Source organism: Lipotes vexillifer, unplaced genomic scaffold, assembly GCF_000442215.2.
Source record: "Lipotes vexillifer unplaced genomic scaffold, Lipotes_vexillifer_v1.1 scaffold1492, whole genome shotgun sequence".
Taxonomy (NCBI): domain Eukaryota; kingdom Metazoa; phylum Chordata; class Mammalia; order Artiodactyla; family Lipotidae; genus Lipotes; species Lipotes vexillifer.
This window is the reverse complement of record NW_006769666.1, coordinates 441917-461393: the sequence shown is the minus strand read 5'-3', so window position 1 is coordinate 461393 and position 19477 is coordinate 441917. Positions and strand designations below refer to the sequence as shown.

General features: G+C 47.7%; 1 protein-coding gene across 1 annotated transcript in view; it reads right to left on the bottom strand.

The window, feature by feature from the left end:
• DGKD (diacylglycerol kinase delta) overlaps positions 1-19477 on the bottom strand; it is a 109398-nt gene that overhangs the window by 32958 nt on the left and 56963 nt on the right. The window contains 5 exon segments of the mRNA XM_007445732.1: positions 331-433; positions 583-708; positions 1033-1139; positions 1924-2056; positions 2312-2416. Coding sequence (XP_007445794.1) covers positions 331-433; positions 583-708; positions 1033-1139; positions 1924-2056; positions 2312-2416 — 574 coding nt within the window.

The following is a 19477-nucleotide window of genomic DNA, read 5'->3' as shown; positions in this document are numbered from 1 at the left end:
AGCGTGTAATATCAGCTACTAGACGAGCCTAGTTGACGGACAGCCCACGTCAAAGACGGAGAAGCATCTTAGACTCGGTTTCTACCCACCAGCCAATGGACCCACCACCTTCAAGTAAGGTCCTGGCCTTGAGGCCAAGGTGCCCAGAAGCCCAGCTGTCAGGACACTGTTCATCACCTCCTCTCCTCTCCCCACAGTGGCTGGGCCTGACCTCTTCCCGACCACATCTCAAAATCACTGACATAACCAATTCCAGAGCGGGGGAGGGGAGAAGGCCTGGAGAAGGAAGCACGAGGAAATGGCTGAGACGGGAGAGAGTGTGGTACCCACCATCAGAATCGATGCTGTTCAGAGCGGTGGGCGGGATGACCGACACTTTGCACAGGCCCAGCGGGCACTTGGTCAGTAAGGATTCTTTACACGCCGTGTGCACCTGGAACACGGACCCGCTCGTCACAGGGGGCGCCGGCATCCCTCCCGCACCCCATAGCTCTCCCCAGCCCTGCCGCTGCCGGAGCTGTGCTCTCGGACCCGGCCGGCCTGTGCCCATCTGGCATTTGCCCAGCGGCTGCGCTCGCTCACCATGGCCTTGCACCAGAGGCAGCGCCAGTCCTGCAGACGCAGCACGCTGCCACAGGTCTTGTCACACACCGTGCACTTGGCGCTCACGGGCAGGTTCCCCTCCAGCCACTGGTGAGGCATGGCGATCTGCAAGCCATGCAGAGACATGCACCGGGGGCATCCTCACAGCCTCCACGCGGGCCAAGGAGACCCTCAGGCAAAAATGCTCCAAAATGAATTCCACAAGGGGGTGGGGAGGGGTCTGCAGAGCCCTGTCCACCCCACTGCTCCCTGCCGGCATCCACAGCTCACAGGGACTGGCCAGAGCTTGGGGCCCCCAGACACCAGCGTAACCAACCAAGGGAAACCCTGCCCTCACTGTCCTCAAGAAAGAGACCTGAGCACAGGCGGAAGGTGGCAGGCGTGCCTCACCCCGGTGCTAGGAGGGCCGTGCAGGGTCCCCGGGCATACCCCATCCTCGTCCTCAATGATGTCCTTCCCAATGGAGGCCAGCGTGGTCCACTTGCAGTTACTGGTCGCACGCACAGCACAGCGTTTGTGGGCCTTAAACTTACACACTGTGAGAGAATGAACAGGTTAACCCTCGGAGCTGTGGTCATGGTCTGGGGTGAACTGCCCTGCTCTCCTGGGAAAGTTGGGAACCAACATATATGGTTAGTTTACTCATAAACGAAACCCCCAGGATGCGTGCAGAGACCGCTCGCGGGGAGACCAGGCATCCAGCCTGGCCAGGGGGCGGCAGGCTTTCTGTGAAGGGCCGGAGACAAAGCAGCTCAGGCTCTGCAGGCCAACCATTCGGCTCTGTCCCCACAGCACAAGGGCCACCGTGGCCACACTTCACATACAGACACTGAAATTTAGGTTTCACGGGATTTTCTGCGTCACAAAACAGTTGCCTTCTTTTGATATTTTTCAACCTTTTAAAATTGTAAAAACCATTCTTAAGCTCACAGGCTGTACGACATCAGGCGGCAGGTGGGAACTGGGCCCGGGGCCACAGTTCACCTCTCTCTGCTCCTGCCCAAGCCCAGTGCTCTATCCTCTAGATCTGGAGGACTATTTACCCAGAGAGGGGCTGAGAGATACTTTAACTCCTTTTTCCCTGGGCCCTCTAGGTTTCCTCTTTGTGTCTCATTACTACCAATCCCCTTCTTTTTACTTTGTTCTGTTACTACACATAATAATTTATCAAAGACTCCTGAGCAGGCACAGTAAACAAGTGTGGAGTCATACAAGCCACTCTACTCCTGACTGACCTGAGGTGACTGTGCTTGGATTCCTAAGGCTTTGTCATGTCAAACCTCAGGCCACTTTTCCCAGCGGGAAACACATCGCTCGTACCTTCACAGGACAGTCCGTGGGACGTGACCCCAGACAGAGCCTCTCGGCACACATTGCAGTAGGTGGGCCTCGCGTGGGAGCAGGCGTACCAGTTGTGCATCCCTGAGAAGTGGTCCATGCTGTACTGGGTAGGCTGCAAACAAAGAACAAAGATGGCAAAGATGAGGCACCCCTCTGACCTCCCTAAACACAGTTAACTTGGACGAGATTCAATAAGAAATCAGACAGGGTCACTGCCCGATGGCCCGAAGATGAGCAACAAGCCTTAAGTTTGCAAGGAGCACGCTGAGAAAGTGAGCTCCAGACCGTAACGGCCCAGCATGGGGGACATTCAGATGGCAGAATACAAGGGGGAGGGCAACAAAAAGGGAGGGCTTCCTCCCCTAACCTCAAAGTGCTCCCTGCTCTGGACCGTCTTCAGCGCTGCAATCCAGTCTTCCATCTCTTTTCTGTTATCTGCACATAGGATGAGTTTCCTACATGGAGTGATGACCTAGAGAAAGAAACATGCAACATGTCCATGAGCAGAAGACAAATGCTAGCAACTATGAAAACTTTTAAAAAACCTACCTTCACTATATACTTTCTTTTTTCAGGAAAAAGTACTGTTTCATTCAGGTATTCAATTGAACAGAACATAAAGATGGTTATCATGGGTCATTAAAAGTCAAGAACAATCTCAAACCAAAAAGACAATCAAATTTAGATTACAGATTCACCAAAATCAACTCAAGTGGACATTTACCAACTATCTACTACTGAGACACGGTAATCAGCCATTGGCAATTTTATTTATTTGTTTATTTATTTATTGCTGTGTTGGCTCTTCATTGCTGCATGTGGGCTTTCTCTAGTTGCAGCAAGCAGGGGCTACTCTTCCTTGCAATGCACAGGCTTCTCATTGTGGTGGCTTCTCTTTGTTGTGGAGCACGGGTTCTAGGCGCACGGGCTTCAGTAGTTGTGGCGCATGGGCTCAGTAGTTGTGGCTCGCGGGCTCTAGAGAGCAGGCTCAGTAGTTGTTGCGCATGGGCTTAGTTGCTCCGCAGCATGTGGGATCTTCCCGGACCAGGGCTCGAACCCGTGTCCCCTGCATTGGCAGGCGGATTCTTAACCACTGCACCACCAGGAAAGTACCGGCAATTTTTTTTAAAGGAGAAGAAAACACAGTTTCCATTGCTCCAAAGAGCTCACAAGCTGACACCTAGCACTTGAACAGTTTAGGGAAGCCTGATCCACAGTTACTGTAGGAATTTCCTGTGCATTTCAAGCATATCATACATAAATGTTCTTTTAAAAAAAACCTTTTACTGTATGACAACAGAACAACAACCAGCTACTACAGTCAGGCCTGAACAATTTAACTAGAAATGAGGTCATGAACCTGGTAATAATCAACAAATGAAAATTATATCTACAACATATAGAGATTTTATAAATCAATAGAAAAAAAGGCTACGAACTTGCATTTCACAAAAGAAATACAAAATGGCTAATAAAGGAATGAAAAGATGCTTAATCACTCTCATCACTGGGGAACACAAATGAAAACAGCAAACAATTTTTCACCTATCAGATTGGCACAGTTCTTAGAGACAATAATCCAGTGTTGGAAAAGGTGTGAGAGAAGAGAGTTCTCTTCAAGTACTCATAGAAGGGAAACAGAGTATAAACCTTTTAGAGAAAAATTTGACAATGTCTATCAAAATTTTTTTAAGTCAAAACCTTTTACCTAATTATTTTTATAATGCTGTAAAATAGCTACATGGTCCCAAAGTCAAATTGACAAAATAAGGCATTGATTTTATGTGTGTCCCCTCATCCTAGTTCCCTCCCTTCCCGAAAGGCAGCTTTAAAAATAAATAGAAGTACGGTTTATCCTCCCATTTGTAAGATACATGCAAATACATGTATATATTCATATTCTCTCTTTTCAAAACAGTAGCATACCACAGACCCTTCTGCCCAATCTCTGCTTTTTTAATTTAATCACAGTTGGCCCTTGAACAGCACAGGTTTGAACTACAAGGGTCCACTTACACGCAGGTTTTTTCCAACCACAAATATTCCATGACATGTGGTTGGCTAAATCCACAAATGTGAACCATGGCTAGGGAAGAACCGCAGCAAAGGAGGGCCGATTATAAATTATACCTGGATTTCCAACTGCGTGGAGGGTCAGGGTCCCTGACCTCTGCGCTGTTCAAGGGTCAGCTGCACACATCCTGGCCATCACTCCTTAGCAAAAGACCGCGATTCCTTATCCTTCCAACAGCTGCCCGGTGCTCCACTGCATAGAAGCACCAGAGTCTGTTCAACTAGTCCCTGTTCACGGAAGCTCCATGTTACTGAAAATCCTTTGCTATTCTGAACAGCGGCACAATGAACAGCCTTTACGTGGATCTTTTTATTTTTTTACTGGGGTATTTTTGGAATAAATTCCTAGAAGTAGAACTGCCCTGACAAAGAATAAATGCATACGTAATTTTGCTGCTATTGCCAAATTTCCCTCCAGGGGGTTTGCACCATTTCGCATTCCCACCAGCAGTGTTAGGAAAATGTCTGCTTCCTCATGGATTCACCAATAAAATATGTTATTTAACTTTTAGATGTTTGCCCATTTTAGAGCTTTAATTTATATTAGAAAGATCCAATTTAGGAATACCCAACTTAAGTTATTAGATGATCATGTTTCTGGCTCAGAAAATTTAGAAATTGTATTTTATAGATTATCTCTTCTGTGATTTCCATAAACTACCTACAAAGCTTAACCACAGAAGCGGGTAAACAGAACTGGGTCACAAATGCACGGTGCTGTTCATTCTTCCACGACCGGGGTAACCACGATAATTCCACGTAGGGACCAGGCTGGGTGTAAAAGAGGTAAGCCTAGGAGAGGGTGCAGGGAGACAGAAAGACAGAACACAGAGGCCTGAAGCAGCCGCGCCCTCCTGGGGTCGGGTGGTGGGAGCTGCTCTTTCACTCCTGGAGAGCACAGCAGGCGGCTGTACCCCACCCTCCCAGCAGATGCCGGCCAAGTGTCTGCTCTGGACATGGGCTCCCAAGGCCATGACAGGCAAGGTTCCTACTCACACAGAACTTGCACTGGGGAGAGACAGACAAACCACAAAACAATTTCAGACACTGACAGGAAGCGGGTCGTGTGCAAGGGGGCTGGTGGGTGCTCTGGACCAGGTGGTCAGGGAAGGCCATGGCAGCCTGGCAACCGCCAATGGCCTGGGGTCGGTGCATAAGGAATTTTCATCAGCAACTGTATGTCTATAAGATCTCAACGAACTCTTCTTTATTATTCACTCCAGGGTGAGTTTTCATACTTGAACATTTTTATGAGCATAATAAATACAGTTACAGAAAGATAGTACACTTATTTTGCATAACTCAGGGATTTATTAGGAGTTACTATGATGTCTACAGAAGAACAATGAGATTTTTTATGCGCATCATATTTTAGGTCTTGACCAACAGATGAATGTCCAAGAACCTGGTTTTCAGCCTCTTCTTCTTTTAAACTCTTGTGCCTGTTTGAAGACACCTCAGACAGAATCCCACCTGGCCACTGACTGTTTGGGAAACATTTCCCTTCTGGAAAAGGAGAGGTGTTAGAAGTCACCTGCCAGGGTTGTCACGGGACTGAACGGGGCCAAATGCACACAGGACCCAGCAGGGGGCCCAACACACCCCTCGTCTGAAGCCCTGCAAGATGTGTAACTTGGAGCAGCTGCCTATGCCTCCACTTGCTCACCTGAAAACTGGCGCTATTAATGGTGCTGTCACATCCTAGCGGGGCTGTGAGGTGTGGGGCAGGGACCACGTAAGGTGCTGAGAACAGCGCCTCGTATGTAAACACCCCACCACCATTACTCTTGGTGCTACTTCAGGCTCTAGGTCCTGACCTTAGGGTATTTTCTCTTTGATGGAACTAAAAGATGGCTCTTCATGTGGACAAATCTCCCTGAGACCATTCTGGCGCCAAGAGTCCACCTCCCGATCATGAGAATCATCACAGAGAACGCCCATCAAATAAAAATCAATCTCTGCTTCTCTCCGACCACGCCCTGCCACCTTGAGACAGAATCCGTATTTCTTAGTTGCCCACAAGACGGCTCATCACTCCATTCCCTTGGAGGCTCCGCCTCCCTTTGGTCACCTGCAAGCTCCTCAAGAGTCCTCCAGCCCTGGGGAAGCTTCAGGGGAGAGGTGAGGCTGGGAGGGTCTCCTCAGGAGGAAGGGAAAGGGGAGGCTGTTTCTGAGAGAGAAGCCTTGGACAGGACTTCCTACTGAATGAACCCCTTGGTTTTGGAGACACAGCGGGCAGGACAGAACCCAGGAGAGAAGCAGGTGTTGGATGAGTCCGAGGCAGGAAGAAGGCAGGATTCAGGGGAGATGCCCTAAGGAATAATAAGAGTGTCTCTTTGTTTGGTCTGCAGGCAATACTGTAACTCCTAGAAACCAAGGAATGGTGCGAAAAAGCTAGAACTATCTCCAAAACCTAGCCTTCACACAGAAAAGGCTTCAGAGACTAAAAGATACTCTAAATTTTTCAAGCAAATTTGTATGGTAAGAAACAGTTCACACAACTCAATGAACTTAGAAGGTAAATGCAAATTAAAAGTAGGGTAATAACATGAACTTAGAACAAATCCGCGACAGCACAGAGATTCAGCGGGCTAGGTCCATGACTGGAATAAGCAGACGTGGTATTAAGGGACGGAGCAGAGGAATACGATGGGGCGAGAAGACAGACAGCCACGTGGAAACCCACAAACTCAAGAGTGAAAGCACACCACACACCCTGAAGTCAGAATATGAACGAAACAGAAAGGATATCCCAGAGGAAGAGCAGAGAAAACAGTGGAAGTATTTCTCACATAATCCTCTGAGGAGGCCAGAAGCACAATAAACAGATCTGAATTCTTAGACACTTGCTGGAATTCTCCTGAGGTAGAAAAACTTAAAAATCAGTAAGAAGAGAAGCAGACCAACTAACAGGAAAACGGACAAAAGACTTCAACAGTTATTTCACAAGTCACCAATAAGGGACACGAAAAGGTGCCCAACTCGATTAGTCATCTGGGAAGTAGAAATTAAAACCCCCCGTGTGGTACACCCTTCATGGTGGCTGAGCTAAAAAATGCGCTCAGTGTCAAAAAACAGTATGGAGCGCTGGCGATGATGCAGAGCAACCAGAACTCTCATGCGGTTCTGGTGGGAATGCAATTTGGTACAGTCACCCTATGGCTCAGCAATTCCACCCATTGGCCCAACAGAAATACAAACATATCTCCTTCTCGTTGAGACACAGACAAGGACTTCATGGCATCACTACTCTTAAGAGGCCCGTACTAGACACAACCCAAATGCCCTGCATGGGTAAAGTGGATAAATAACCTATAATGTATTCGTACAATGGAATACTTCAGAGCAATGAGAAGGAACCACCTGCTGCTACATGCAATAATGTGATGAGTTTTACAATGCTGAAAGAAGCCAGACACAAAAATATATATATACTATTCATATAAGTTCATGATGCACATACAAAGTTAAACAAAAAAAAGTAGGGCTTCCCTGGTGGCGCAGTGGTTGAGAGTCCGCCTGCCGATGCAGGGGACACGGGTTCGTGCCCCGGTCCGGGAAGATCCCACATGCCGCGAAGCGGCTGGGCCCGTGAGCCATGGCCGCTGAGCCTGCGCGTCTGGAGCCTGTGTTCCGCAACGGGAGAGGCCACAACAGTGAGAGGCCCGCGTACAGCAAAAAAAAAAAAGGAAAACTAATCTATAGGGTTAGAAGCTAGCTGCTTCCAGGAGTTGCTTTTGGGGAGAAGGGTACAAAAGAGAGCTACTGGAGGCTGCTAACGTTCTGTTCCTTGATCTGGAACATTCATCAACCTGTAGATGCTATAATCGATACACTTTTCCATATGTGTGCTATACTTCAGTAAAAAGAATATAGAACTCGGAATAAAACTGACCATGTAACTGAATCAAAAGATAAATGGCAGGGACTTCCCTGGTGGCGCAGTGGTTAAGAATCTGCCTGCCCATGCAGGGGACACAGGTTCAAGCCCTGTGCCAGGAAGATCCCACATGCTGCGGAGCGACTAAGCCTGTGCGCCACAACTACTGAGCCTGCGCTCTAGAGTCCACGAGCCACAACTACTGAGGCCGTGCATCACAACTACTGAAGCCCACGCACCCTAGAGCCCGCGCACCGCAACCACTGAGCCCAGGTGCCGCAACTACTGAAGCCCGCGCACTTTAGGGCCCACGTGCCACAACTACTGAGCCCGCGTGCTGCTACTGAAGCCTGCGCGCCTAGAGCCCACGCTCCGCAACAAGAGAAGCCACCGCGATGCGAAGCCTGCACACCGCGACGAAGAGCAGCCCCCGCCCGCCGCAGCTAGAGGAAGTCGCACGCGGCAACAAAGACCCAATGCAGCACCCTGCACCTAAAAAAAAAAAAAAAAAAAAAAAAAGACAAACGGCATAGCTACCCAGACCCTTGGATAAAGTCTGTTTAGAAAACTAAATGCACAAGAGAGGCAAAAGAAGACAGAAGTGTATACATGAATGTGAGAGACTGGCAGAGCTATATTAAAATAGTGGACAGATCTTAAACACAGGAAAAGTGGTCAGCCTTACTCATAAGATAAATGCAAATTAAAATTACAAGATACCTATTTTTTACCTACACAAGTTTGATAACCTGCTCTGTTGAGTCTCATACATCGAGGTGTAAATTAAACTCCTACAGAGAACGTCTGGTGAAATCTAGCAAACTTTAAAATATCCATCTTTGTCGTAGCAATAGTGCTTCTACAAATATGCCTTCAGGAGCACTGACACAGAGTGTATATGAGGTAATTCATGAAAGTTCACTGTAAAGACAAAAGGAACAACTGAAATACTGATCAAGGTATGACTGGTAGGACGCTGGCGACATAAATCATGGCACCTTCATATACGGGGAGCCTACACAGCCTTAAACAGACTGAAGCTACTTACTCTTCATGCCCTTACAGGGATCAGCCTCTAAGATACATTGTTAAGTGCTCAAAACAAACTGCAGGAATAGTCTGGGTGTACAGGAAAAAGTAACTTAGTCACCTCTGGGAGGGGGCTTCTGAGGGACCGGGAAACTTACTTTATACCTTTCATCCTTTTGAGCTCTTTACCTTGTGCATGTATTCATTATAATTATTTTAAAAATAAAGCCTTAAGTTTATAATATATGCTAAAAACAAAAAAAAGAACTTTTTAAGTTCTATATTTTTTCCTTATTAATTTTTGTTCCCATCCTTTCATAGAAATGATCTTCCTGGAAATATGAGAAAATGCTAGATACTCTAAATGAACCTAAGACAACCAAGTCAGACAAATATCTTCCAATATCCTGGGAAGAATTAGCCGGGGAGGTCACTAAACCCTGGGCAGTGATCTTTGAGAAATCAAGGAGAAATAGGAGACATGCTGGAAACACACAGATATGATGTCTCAATGGAGAAGGTGGACGCTTGAGTTACACACACAGGAGCAGACAGGACAGGGAAGCAACCAAGAGGATGTCAGCAGCGGCTCCCCTTGGCCGGGCACTTGGCAATGCTGGGAAATCTGCTAGGTGTTGACAGGTGTCTGCTTGTCCCAGCTTCCCCACCACGCGATGGAGGAGGTTATCAGGAGAGGAAACTGAGGCCTGCCGAGTGACTTGCCCCAAGTCCCACAAGTAACGAAGCAGGGGGCCAGGACCCTGGGCAGTGGGTCCCCACCTGGATTCTAGGCAAGACTGCCATGTGAGCGATGCCAGGAATGGAGGGGCTGAATGCAGGGAAGGAACCGGCAGTCGCCAAGAGCTCTCCTAGGCTCACTCGGAGCAGGCAATGTCTGGTGCATTGCATTTCCTTTTTGACAGGAATACTGGCCTGGAGGATCAGTGCAAGGATGACACGGACATCTCTCACTGAGTCACCCGACCGCTGCCCCTCCCACTCCAACCAGGTTTCTCAGGAGTTCAAAATAGAGGGTGAAGAAATACGATCTGGGGGACGATGACAAGGGTGACCCATGATTCACCAGCAAAGTCCTGTCCAGCAATTCCTCACCGCGGATTTGGATGTGCCTCTCATTTGTAAATGAGACCTTAAATGACAAAAAGATGGAGATCCTGCAAACTTTGTCACGCTGGGACTACAGGCCAAGCCAAACCACCTTAGCAGTAATAAATGTGAGGCCCTGAGCCTGGGATGGGCCAAAGGCCACGACAAGCAGGGCAAGCAGGCAGGGCAGACATGCAGCCTGAGTCATCAGATTTCACAGATCCAAAAATAATAAGAATAACCAGCAGACTTCTGATTCCGGGGAGACGGTTAGACATACTTTTCCTTATTCCTCTGGCTAAGTACAGCTAAAACCCTGGACTTAGATATAAAAAAATATGCAAAGGCTCTGAAGGGTGGAGAGAAGAGGGCCTGAGGAATGACAAGGCACTGAGTTCTCTCGGGTCTCTGTTTGCCCCTGACATCCTAAATATGGAGCTGAAGAAGCCCAGCCAGAAACACCAAGGAGTACAGAAAGAACTTAAAAGCTCACCAAAAGCCTGCCCTCTCCGGCCATGGCTCCAGGAAAGGGGAGTCTAACAAGGCAGAATCAACAGTGGGAGAGCAGCCAATAACCACTCTACTCCAGCCAAACGGAAACAACTGTGGCCCCCATGCCCACCACGAAGGCAGCAATAAGGCTCCAGCACCGGCCACGTGTTGCCCAGAGAACACCAGGTAGGGACTTTCACCCCTGCCAGCCACATCCCCACAGTGTCAGAGGGTATACAGAGGCAAATTAGCACAAGAAAAGGTATTCAACATCAAAAGCCATTCAGGAAATGCTGATTAAAATCACAATATGACTATATACCTATGAGAATGGCTAAAAGAAAAAAGTGACAACACCAAATGAAGATGCCGAGAAACTGGCGTATATTGGGGGGAATGTACAGCCACTCTGCAAGACAGTTTGGCAGTTTCTTTAAAAACCAAACATGAAACTACAAGACAACCCTGGGATTACACTCTTGGGCATTTCTCCCAAGAAATGAAGACCTATGTTCACACAAAAAACCTGTCCATAAATGTTTATAGCAGCTTTATTGATAATCACCAAAACCTGGAAACAACCCAGATGTCCTTCAGTGGTAAATGATTAAACTCACAGTGGCACACCCATTCCACGGAACACCACTCTGTATAAAAAGAAACTATCATACACACAGTAACCTGCAGGGATGTCCAAAGAGCTCTGCTGGGTGAAAAAGCCAATCCCGAGGAAGGTTACATACTACCCGATCCCATTTACAGAACATTCTTGAGATAACAAAATTACAGATATACAGAACAGATTGGTGGTTGCCAGGGGACAAGAATGGGAGTGGGTGTGGCTATAAAAGGACAACCAGGGGATCCTTGTGGAGATGGAAACCTGGATCTTAACAGTACCAATATCAACTTCCTGGTTGTGATATTTTACTTTAGTTTTGCAAGATGTTACCAACGGACGGAACTGGGTAAAGGACACAAAGGATCTCTGTATTATTTCAATTCCATGTGAATCTACAATGATCTCGAACTAAAAGGTTTAATTAAAAATAAGTAACCATAATCAATGTTTTCTAATAACTAATATGTTTAAATTAAATGTTAAGCATTCAGAAGAATGCTGTATTTCTTAAGAACAGGGGCACGTGTGGTCTCACTCAGCACAGATTAAAAGTACAATCCTACCTTGCTAAAGTCCTTTATTTGTAGGTGGCACAAACTCATGAAATTCACATCTGATTTGCCAAGGAAATATTATGCGGACACACCCTGGGTACATAATCTCAAAGAAAACGAAATTGGGTCCTCCCCACGTGACATGAGGGTCACAGTGCTCGCTGTTTTCTGGCTGTGACACTTGGGCTGGTAGTCACACCTGCACAAGACAGAGCACCGGAAATGGCAGGACTCGCTTCTGTACACAACAGTGCTTGAGAAATCAGTGAAGCCACATCTTAGGTCAGCTGTGAACCTCAGTCCTGCCTGCAAACAGCTCTGTACTTCTGGGGTGGGCCAGCCCCAGCGCCCGCAGACAGCAGGTACTCTCCGGGAGCAACCAGAAACACCCTCAAGACAAGCTGCCCTGCCGCTCCAGAACCACAGATCCCACTGCCCACCGGACAGGCCCACGCACACACCAAGACACGTCCTCCCACCAACTGCCCACCACCCCCGGAGGCCTCAACCTCACCTCCTCCCCCATGCTCAACCCTCATCTGGAGGCTCCAAATTCTTCCTTTCTCCTCAGAAATAAATTAAGTCAGTCTTCCGTTCCAACAAACAGACAAGATCCCTGTTCCCTGGAGCTTACATTCAAATTCAGATAGGAAATAAATACTGTAATAAAGAAGTAAATTATATAGCACAGAGAGTAGTACTGGTGATAAAGTCTATGGGGAGAGGAGAGAGACCAGAAGAAGGAGGTCAGGAGACTGAGGTAGGCCTCACTGGAAAAGACTGGAAGGGTGTGGAAGAGAAGAGCCTAAAGCAGAAGCGCGGCCAGTGGCTGGAGCGAGTGAGCCAGGGAGAGAGGCCGGGCAGCCTGGAGAAGGGACAGGGTCCAGAGTGCCCTGGGGGCACCTGTAAGAGCTCTGGCTTTTAGGCCCAGTGAAATGCGGGCCGTGGAGCTTTTGAGCAGAAGGCTGACACCTGACTTGGGTTTAAAAAGCATCGTTCTGGTTGCATTATTGAAAACTGGGCGTAGCGGGTAGGGCAGAAGTCGGGAAACCTTGCGGGAGCGTGCTCAGCAGTCCCATTGAGAGATGAAGGGGAAGGGAGAGCGGGACTCTGACACCTCCTGAAGACAAGGGGTTTCCTGACAGAATGTACAGACAGGAGCCACAAACACCCCTGGAGCAGCGGGGGAGAGGCCGCCACCCTGGGAGGGAAGGCTCTGAGCCGGCTTGGCAGCTGGGAGCCGGGGTGGGGGGTGGGTGGGCAGCAGTGCAATTCTGGACGTGCTGGGCTTGGGGTGTCTAGCCAGATGCTGGGCATGGCCAAGATTTTATCTCGTTCATGAGACTTCATCACCTTGCCATCAGCCTGGCTACATTATAAAAGGAAATAACATCACTCACAAGTTACCACTGTTGGCGGGTGGCTTAAAAAATTTAAAGTTTTGCAGAGCAATTTGACAATATCTCATCAAGCTAGAGACGTGCACACCTGGCAATTCTACCCTTAGAAGCACACTCTAGAGAAACTCGTGCTGTGTGCCCAGGAAGACTAGTATAAGACTGTTCCCTACAGCGCTGCCTGCAAGGCTGAAATCTGGGAAAACAAGTCGACAGTGGGACACGTCATACACTGGACTCCAATGTAAGCCACAAAACCAACCCTGGAGCATCGTGAGCCTCAACTCACTGTACCTGTGAAAAGTTCTGAGGCTCATGTCCCACTCCCTGGAAATTCTGATTTAATTCTAGAAATCAGGAATCTGTCATTTTAAACCTTGAACCAAGTAACTAAAGATGAATGTATCCACATGGATAAAACTCAGAAACGCAATACTGGGTGAGAAAAAAGGAAGCTGCAGGAGATGTGTAGTGTGACAACATTTATTAGAAGTTTTTAAACTGATTAAACAATACTATGTATTGTTTATACCTACATATATGAGTAGACAAAGTATAAAAAAGGACGCAAACAAATGATAAACCGCAAACTCAGAATGGGGGTGACCTCAGGGGAGGGAGGGCAGGAAGGGAACAGGATAAGAAAGGGAATATAAAGGACTCCAAGTACATCCATAATGTTTCTTTCTCGAGCTGGGAAATGTACACAGTTGTTCACTATGTTACTTTTTGAATGCCTGAAATATTTAATAATTTTTTTAAATGTTAAATGTTTTGGCACAAAAATATGCTAAAATATCCAAGCTAGGGCTAGAGACATACACTATGTTTTGTACTTATATAGTATTTACACACAAACACACACACATACACAGTACGTACAATTTACTGTACTTATGGTTTACAGTATAAATTTATAGTTTGCCTTGTGGTTATAGCTTAGCCCCACAGAGGGAATTGTGTCAGCCTGCAGACAGATTCTGCTGGTAAAACCGGGGAATCTCCAGCAGGCTGAACTTGGCGGTCATGCGTTCATTCACTTACCACACAGAACGCCCCGCTCTGGGCACTTGCGTGGCAGTCACACTCCCCACCCACCTCTGCTGGCTACCATGCACTTCATAGCAGACACAACTGTTCCTAATTTGCCTCTCAAATTTCTTATCTCAAAGTAGATTTCTGAATCCTAAAAGAGCTGGCTGAGTGTGTGAAAATGAAGTGGATGCTTTATGAAGGGAGAAAGGGGGAGGCGCGCTGGCTGGATGGCTCCGAACGAAGCTTTTAGAGACCAACAAAGAACCTTCTCTCCCAACACAACCCCTGGTCAACCATCGGGGTGGCAGCGACCAGAAGCTGACATCAAACCCCAGAAACTTCCTTTTTGAGGATTCTCAAGGCACACAGAGACACACGTCCTGCTGCTCAAAGGCCAAGCGAGCTCAGTAAGCCCAGTGATAGAATGAGAGGTGTGGAGAGAGGACAGTACAGCACAGCAGTTACAACAGACTGAGCCATCAGAGGGCCACTGGGACAGATGCCTTGTCCCTCTAGTCCTCAGCTTCTTAACCTCAGCGTCACGGCCCCGGTGAATGAGAGAGGCCGTTATTGCTGTTCGTGCCTGGAGCTGTCACCTGCTGTCCTCCAGCAGGAAGGCATTGGTCCGAAGGCCAGCACAGCTCAGGGCAAGTGAGGTGACGATGAGAGCAAAAGGCTGGCTCCCCAGCTGCTCCCACAGCGAGACGGCAGTCACAGCAGACACCTGGGTACAAGAGACACCCAGCAGCCCATGTGAGCATCTGGTCAACACGTGCCTGAAGCGCCGTCTGACGCCACTGGGCAAAAATCTCCCGCATCTACGGGCAGAGACTACTTGAGGCTCCGCGGTATTTGGGGATCTGGGTGAAACTTCTCCTGTGACAAAGCTCAGACAACGGGAATTCATCACTGAGAAGCTTATCCGACCTGCAGGCTTTCTACTCGGCCAAGTGGTGACCAAAGAGCATTTCTAGCATGTGGGTGAAGTCACACCACCAAGCCCACGGCTTTAAAAATCCCAGCCTTCCGCTTCCAAGAAACAGAAGACATAAATCAGCCTCTAGAGGTACTTACAATAACCTACAATTCACTACACTTACTTCATTCTAAACCCTTGTGATTTTAACTTCTTCCCCACGCAGCTTCCCACAGCCTCATCACCCAGCATCACCTGGAACTCTTACCTTCCACTCTTCCCTCTTTCAGAACGTTTTCCAACTGCTCAAAATGGATCAGAATTGAAGTGGCCCAGCAAAAACAAAACTCAAGTTCTAAAGCCGATGGGCAAGAACCTGTGGGTCACCAAAGTAGACCAGAGACTCAGAGAAGCCCATCAGCACGGCGCAGTTTAGCCACCGACCCAAAGAGGAGCAAAGGGGCCGCGTCCGCGCAGGGTTAGGAACCTGGAAATACTCGGCTAAATATAGTTCCCCGGTCTACGGGGCTTGGAAAGGTGGCCAAGAATAAGCATCTGGCACGCTCAGTCATTTCTGTCACTTCCTGTTACTCACGTCCTGCCGTTCCGATGCTGCCCGAAACACTGAGTTCGCCATACACAATCCCCACCTGGAAGCCCCGATATACAGACTATTCACGACAGCTGGGATGTGCGTAGACAAGGGACTTCCTCACACGGTATCATACGAAACACAAAAATAGACACCACCACGCAAACAAGCTCCTGGAGGGCCCCATAGGAAAGCAGCCCAGGATGCTGGTCCAGACACCCAGGCTCCCCGCCCCGCATCTGCCCTCCAGAGAGGAACCAGGCCTCGACTGCTGACGGGACACGCTCCTCTCTGAAGCTGCACCTCACCTCCAGTCACAGGGCAGCTTTGGGGGCAAAGAGGGGTCCCCACGACCACTGCTACTCGACCTACCCGGAGGCCCGAAGCATCCAGTCAAAGCCAAGCACCCTCTTCCCTGCCCACCTCCCAGCCCTCCTGAGGACACCGGCCATAGGGACTGCAGGATGCCCAGGCAGGGAGCAAAGCCAACTAGGCCACAGGTCAAACTCACATGTAACTTATCAGAAGACAGATTTTTCAAAAGGAACAAAAAGTAAAAGTTATACCTACAACTGAAATGGGATGACAGTATTTCAAGTTACTCATCTATTCAACATTTCAACGGTGCTTCATTAGCTTTGAAATGTGTTCAACGTGAGGGAAACCTTGGAGATGAGAGGCGGCCCTGAGCAGGGTGGCAGAGGCAGAGAGCCCCTGGGGGGAGGGGTACCATTGCCCACGAAGGGCACCCAGGTATGGGGGTGGTGCCCCAGAGGCGGGAAGCAGGAGACGGCAAGCAGAAGGCAAAATACAAACAAAATCTAACATGCTTCCAATAGCAAAACGCTAGAAACAGCCTAAAGCTCCAAAAACTGGGGAGTGGTGAAATACATAAATAATGACATGTTTCATACGATGAGATACCATTTAGCCAATTTTAAAAAGGGCGATGACAGTGCATATTTATGTACAGAGATGTTCATAAGATAATAAATTTTAAAAGCAGGCTACAAATTAGTATGCATAATTGGTCCGATTTTTTGTAAAAACTGAAGTGTATGTACTGATATTCACAGGAAAATGCCTAAATCTATGTCTATATCAGGGTCTCTGAACCCCAGCACTACTGACCCTCTGGGCCCAATAATTCTTTGTTGCAGGGACTGTCCCCCACAGCACTGGAGGATGCTGAACAGCATCCTTGAACACGCCAGTAGCATGTCCTCAACAACCCCCTCACCTAGGTGTCACACGCCACAATGTCTCCAACTGCCAAATGTCCTTCTGTGGGTGAATCCCACCTCCCCACTCCTTAGTCCTGCCCATGTTTGAGAACCACAGGGCTCTACAACAGTGTTTGCATCTATGATCTCAGTGATAAGACTACTGAGTGTTTATTGTTCGTTTTGGTTACGTGTGCTTAATTATTTATAAGGAACGGGCTATTGGTATAAAAAACCGAATAAAAGAACAATCTGAGCACTGGTAAAACATTACAGGTGTTTTTGCTATAATGTAAAATTTGAGTTGCTGAAAATCCTCACATTCTACAAAAGTGCACAATAAAAATTTTAAGCCTCATGGGAAAGGATGAGCTGGAGCAGACCACTCAAAACCTAGGCAATGCTGTAGCCAAGCGTTAACAGAACAAGAATCTTAATAAAAACACTAGTACTGTACAAACTTTAAAGTACATAAGGAAATACTACAGTAAATATAGAACTTTACTTTTGAAAAAAATGAAGGCGCTTCATGGATGGAAGCTGCTGCAGCTGAGTTACAGATCAGAGACAGGCAAAGCGCACAGAGACCAAGACTCAATAAGCAAGTTGCAGGCAGAGCCTGCAGGCCTCGAGGGCAGGGCTGTGCTCCTCCCTGGCTGGCCGTGCTGGGTCAGTACACTTTTTGTTACGGAAACACACCACAGCAGAAAGGACTTTAACTGCATCTCCCTCTTGCTACTGCACAAAGGGAACGATTAGCTCAAACACCTAGAATTATTATTATCCCAGTGATAATGAACTCTAAACCAAAGTACCCTGGCAGTGGGTCCTGAAGGGACGTGAGGATGCAGGGAGTGGAATGGGAGTGCCTTGGCAATCTAATCTGGAGGCCACCATGCTGTCACAATTTATCTGTTTTCCTCTGGGATTATTTGATGATAAATCTGCATATACCCAGGTGTATCCACAGTAACCGTACAGTTAGCAACTATCAAAGGAAGGGGAGGGGAGGGGAGGGGAAGGGAGGGGAGGGGACTCACAGCAACCTCTAAAGTCCAAGGTCCGCCTGCTATGCACTTTTCTGATCACTGAAGGTCAAGCTGATTAGGCAGTCAGACTTCCAAGAGCAAAGCGGCCTGAGGTAAGAACACCTGCATCTGCTGACTCGCCACGTGTCCGTCCCTGGGACAAAGTCTTGTGCACATCTTTACTGATGAGCTGATCTCAGGCTGTCTGTTTGTTAAGTAAACCACGGACTAGCTACCAGGCAGCATGCCATGCCGCCAGAAACAAACAAAACACCGAAGGAAAAAACAAGGTTTACAAAGAATTTATTAAAGGGCATGTTTATATTACACTTCTGTGTTTAAAATATATATATTTAAAAGAAGGGACACACACAGGCTGAAAAACTGGAAGTTGACACCTCAGGTTTTTTTCTTTTCCTTCTGGTTTTCTGTATCTTCCAAAATGTCTACAGTAAGGGGTGTTTTTAAATTATCTATGTTTCTTTTTTTCCTACAAAATCAACATGGGACAAAAACTACGAGTTACCTACACAACTAGCATTTTCCCTTCGTCCTCACGAACTGCCCTTGCTGTTCCCGATGGCCCCTAGCTTGGCCTAGCTCACAGAGCACGTTCCACCGCCCCTGACCTAGGGACGCAAAAGAGGTACACAAGCTGACGTGCTGGGGCTGGTGGGGGGACCTCCCAGGAAAGCTCTTTGAGAGGATGGCACAGTGGCAGCCTCTGCCCACCCACCCACTCCCTGCGGCCCCTGCTCCTGGCATTTGGCCCCCGGGAGGGGCCCTGAGATCCTGCCGACTGTGGGGCTCCGGACTGGCTAAGCCTGCTGGGCCCTACTCTTTTCAAGGAGAAAAAACCCTCTGCCTTATTTAAACCACTGTCACCTGGGTTTTCTGTTAAACACCCCAGACCTAAACTGAATTAAGACACCATCTCTATCATCACACAGAGAAGAAAACCGTGGCACAGAGACTGAGCCTTCTTCACGCTCCAGGTAAAGAACCTGATTTACTTTGTTACATGAGAACTGAAAACTGTCCACTCAAATGGCAGCAGCACCAAGGGAGCCTGATTTAACAGAGTAACAGTAAGGCTGAAATAATAACACCACAAATCAAATCTGACGACTTCCATCAGGGCTGGGCAAACTTTGGCCTGCCACCTGTTCTGGAAATAAAGTTTTATTAGAACACAGCCACACCTGTTGTTCATTTACATACTGTCTCTGGCTGCTGCAGACAGCCACAGAGACCCAAGAGCCGCCAAGGCCTGAAATGCCTGGCCCTTTAGAAAACTTTGCTGCTGACCTCTGATATATGTCATTCCATACATCTTAGGAGGAACATAAAGAGAATTTGCTATATATAAGAGAGATAAATAACAAGGACCTACTGTATAGCACAGGGGACTATATTCAATATCCTGTAACAACCTACAATGGTAAAGAATCTGAAAAAGAATGGATATATGTCGATATGTATAACTGAATCACTTTGCTGTACACCTGAAACTAACACAGCACTGTAAATCAACTACACTTCAATTCAAAACTGGTTAAAAAAAAAAGAAAGAATTTGATGTGAA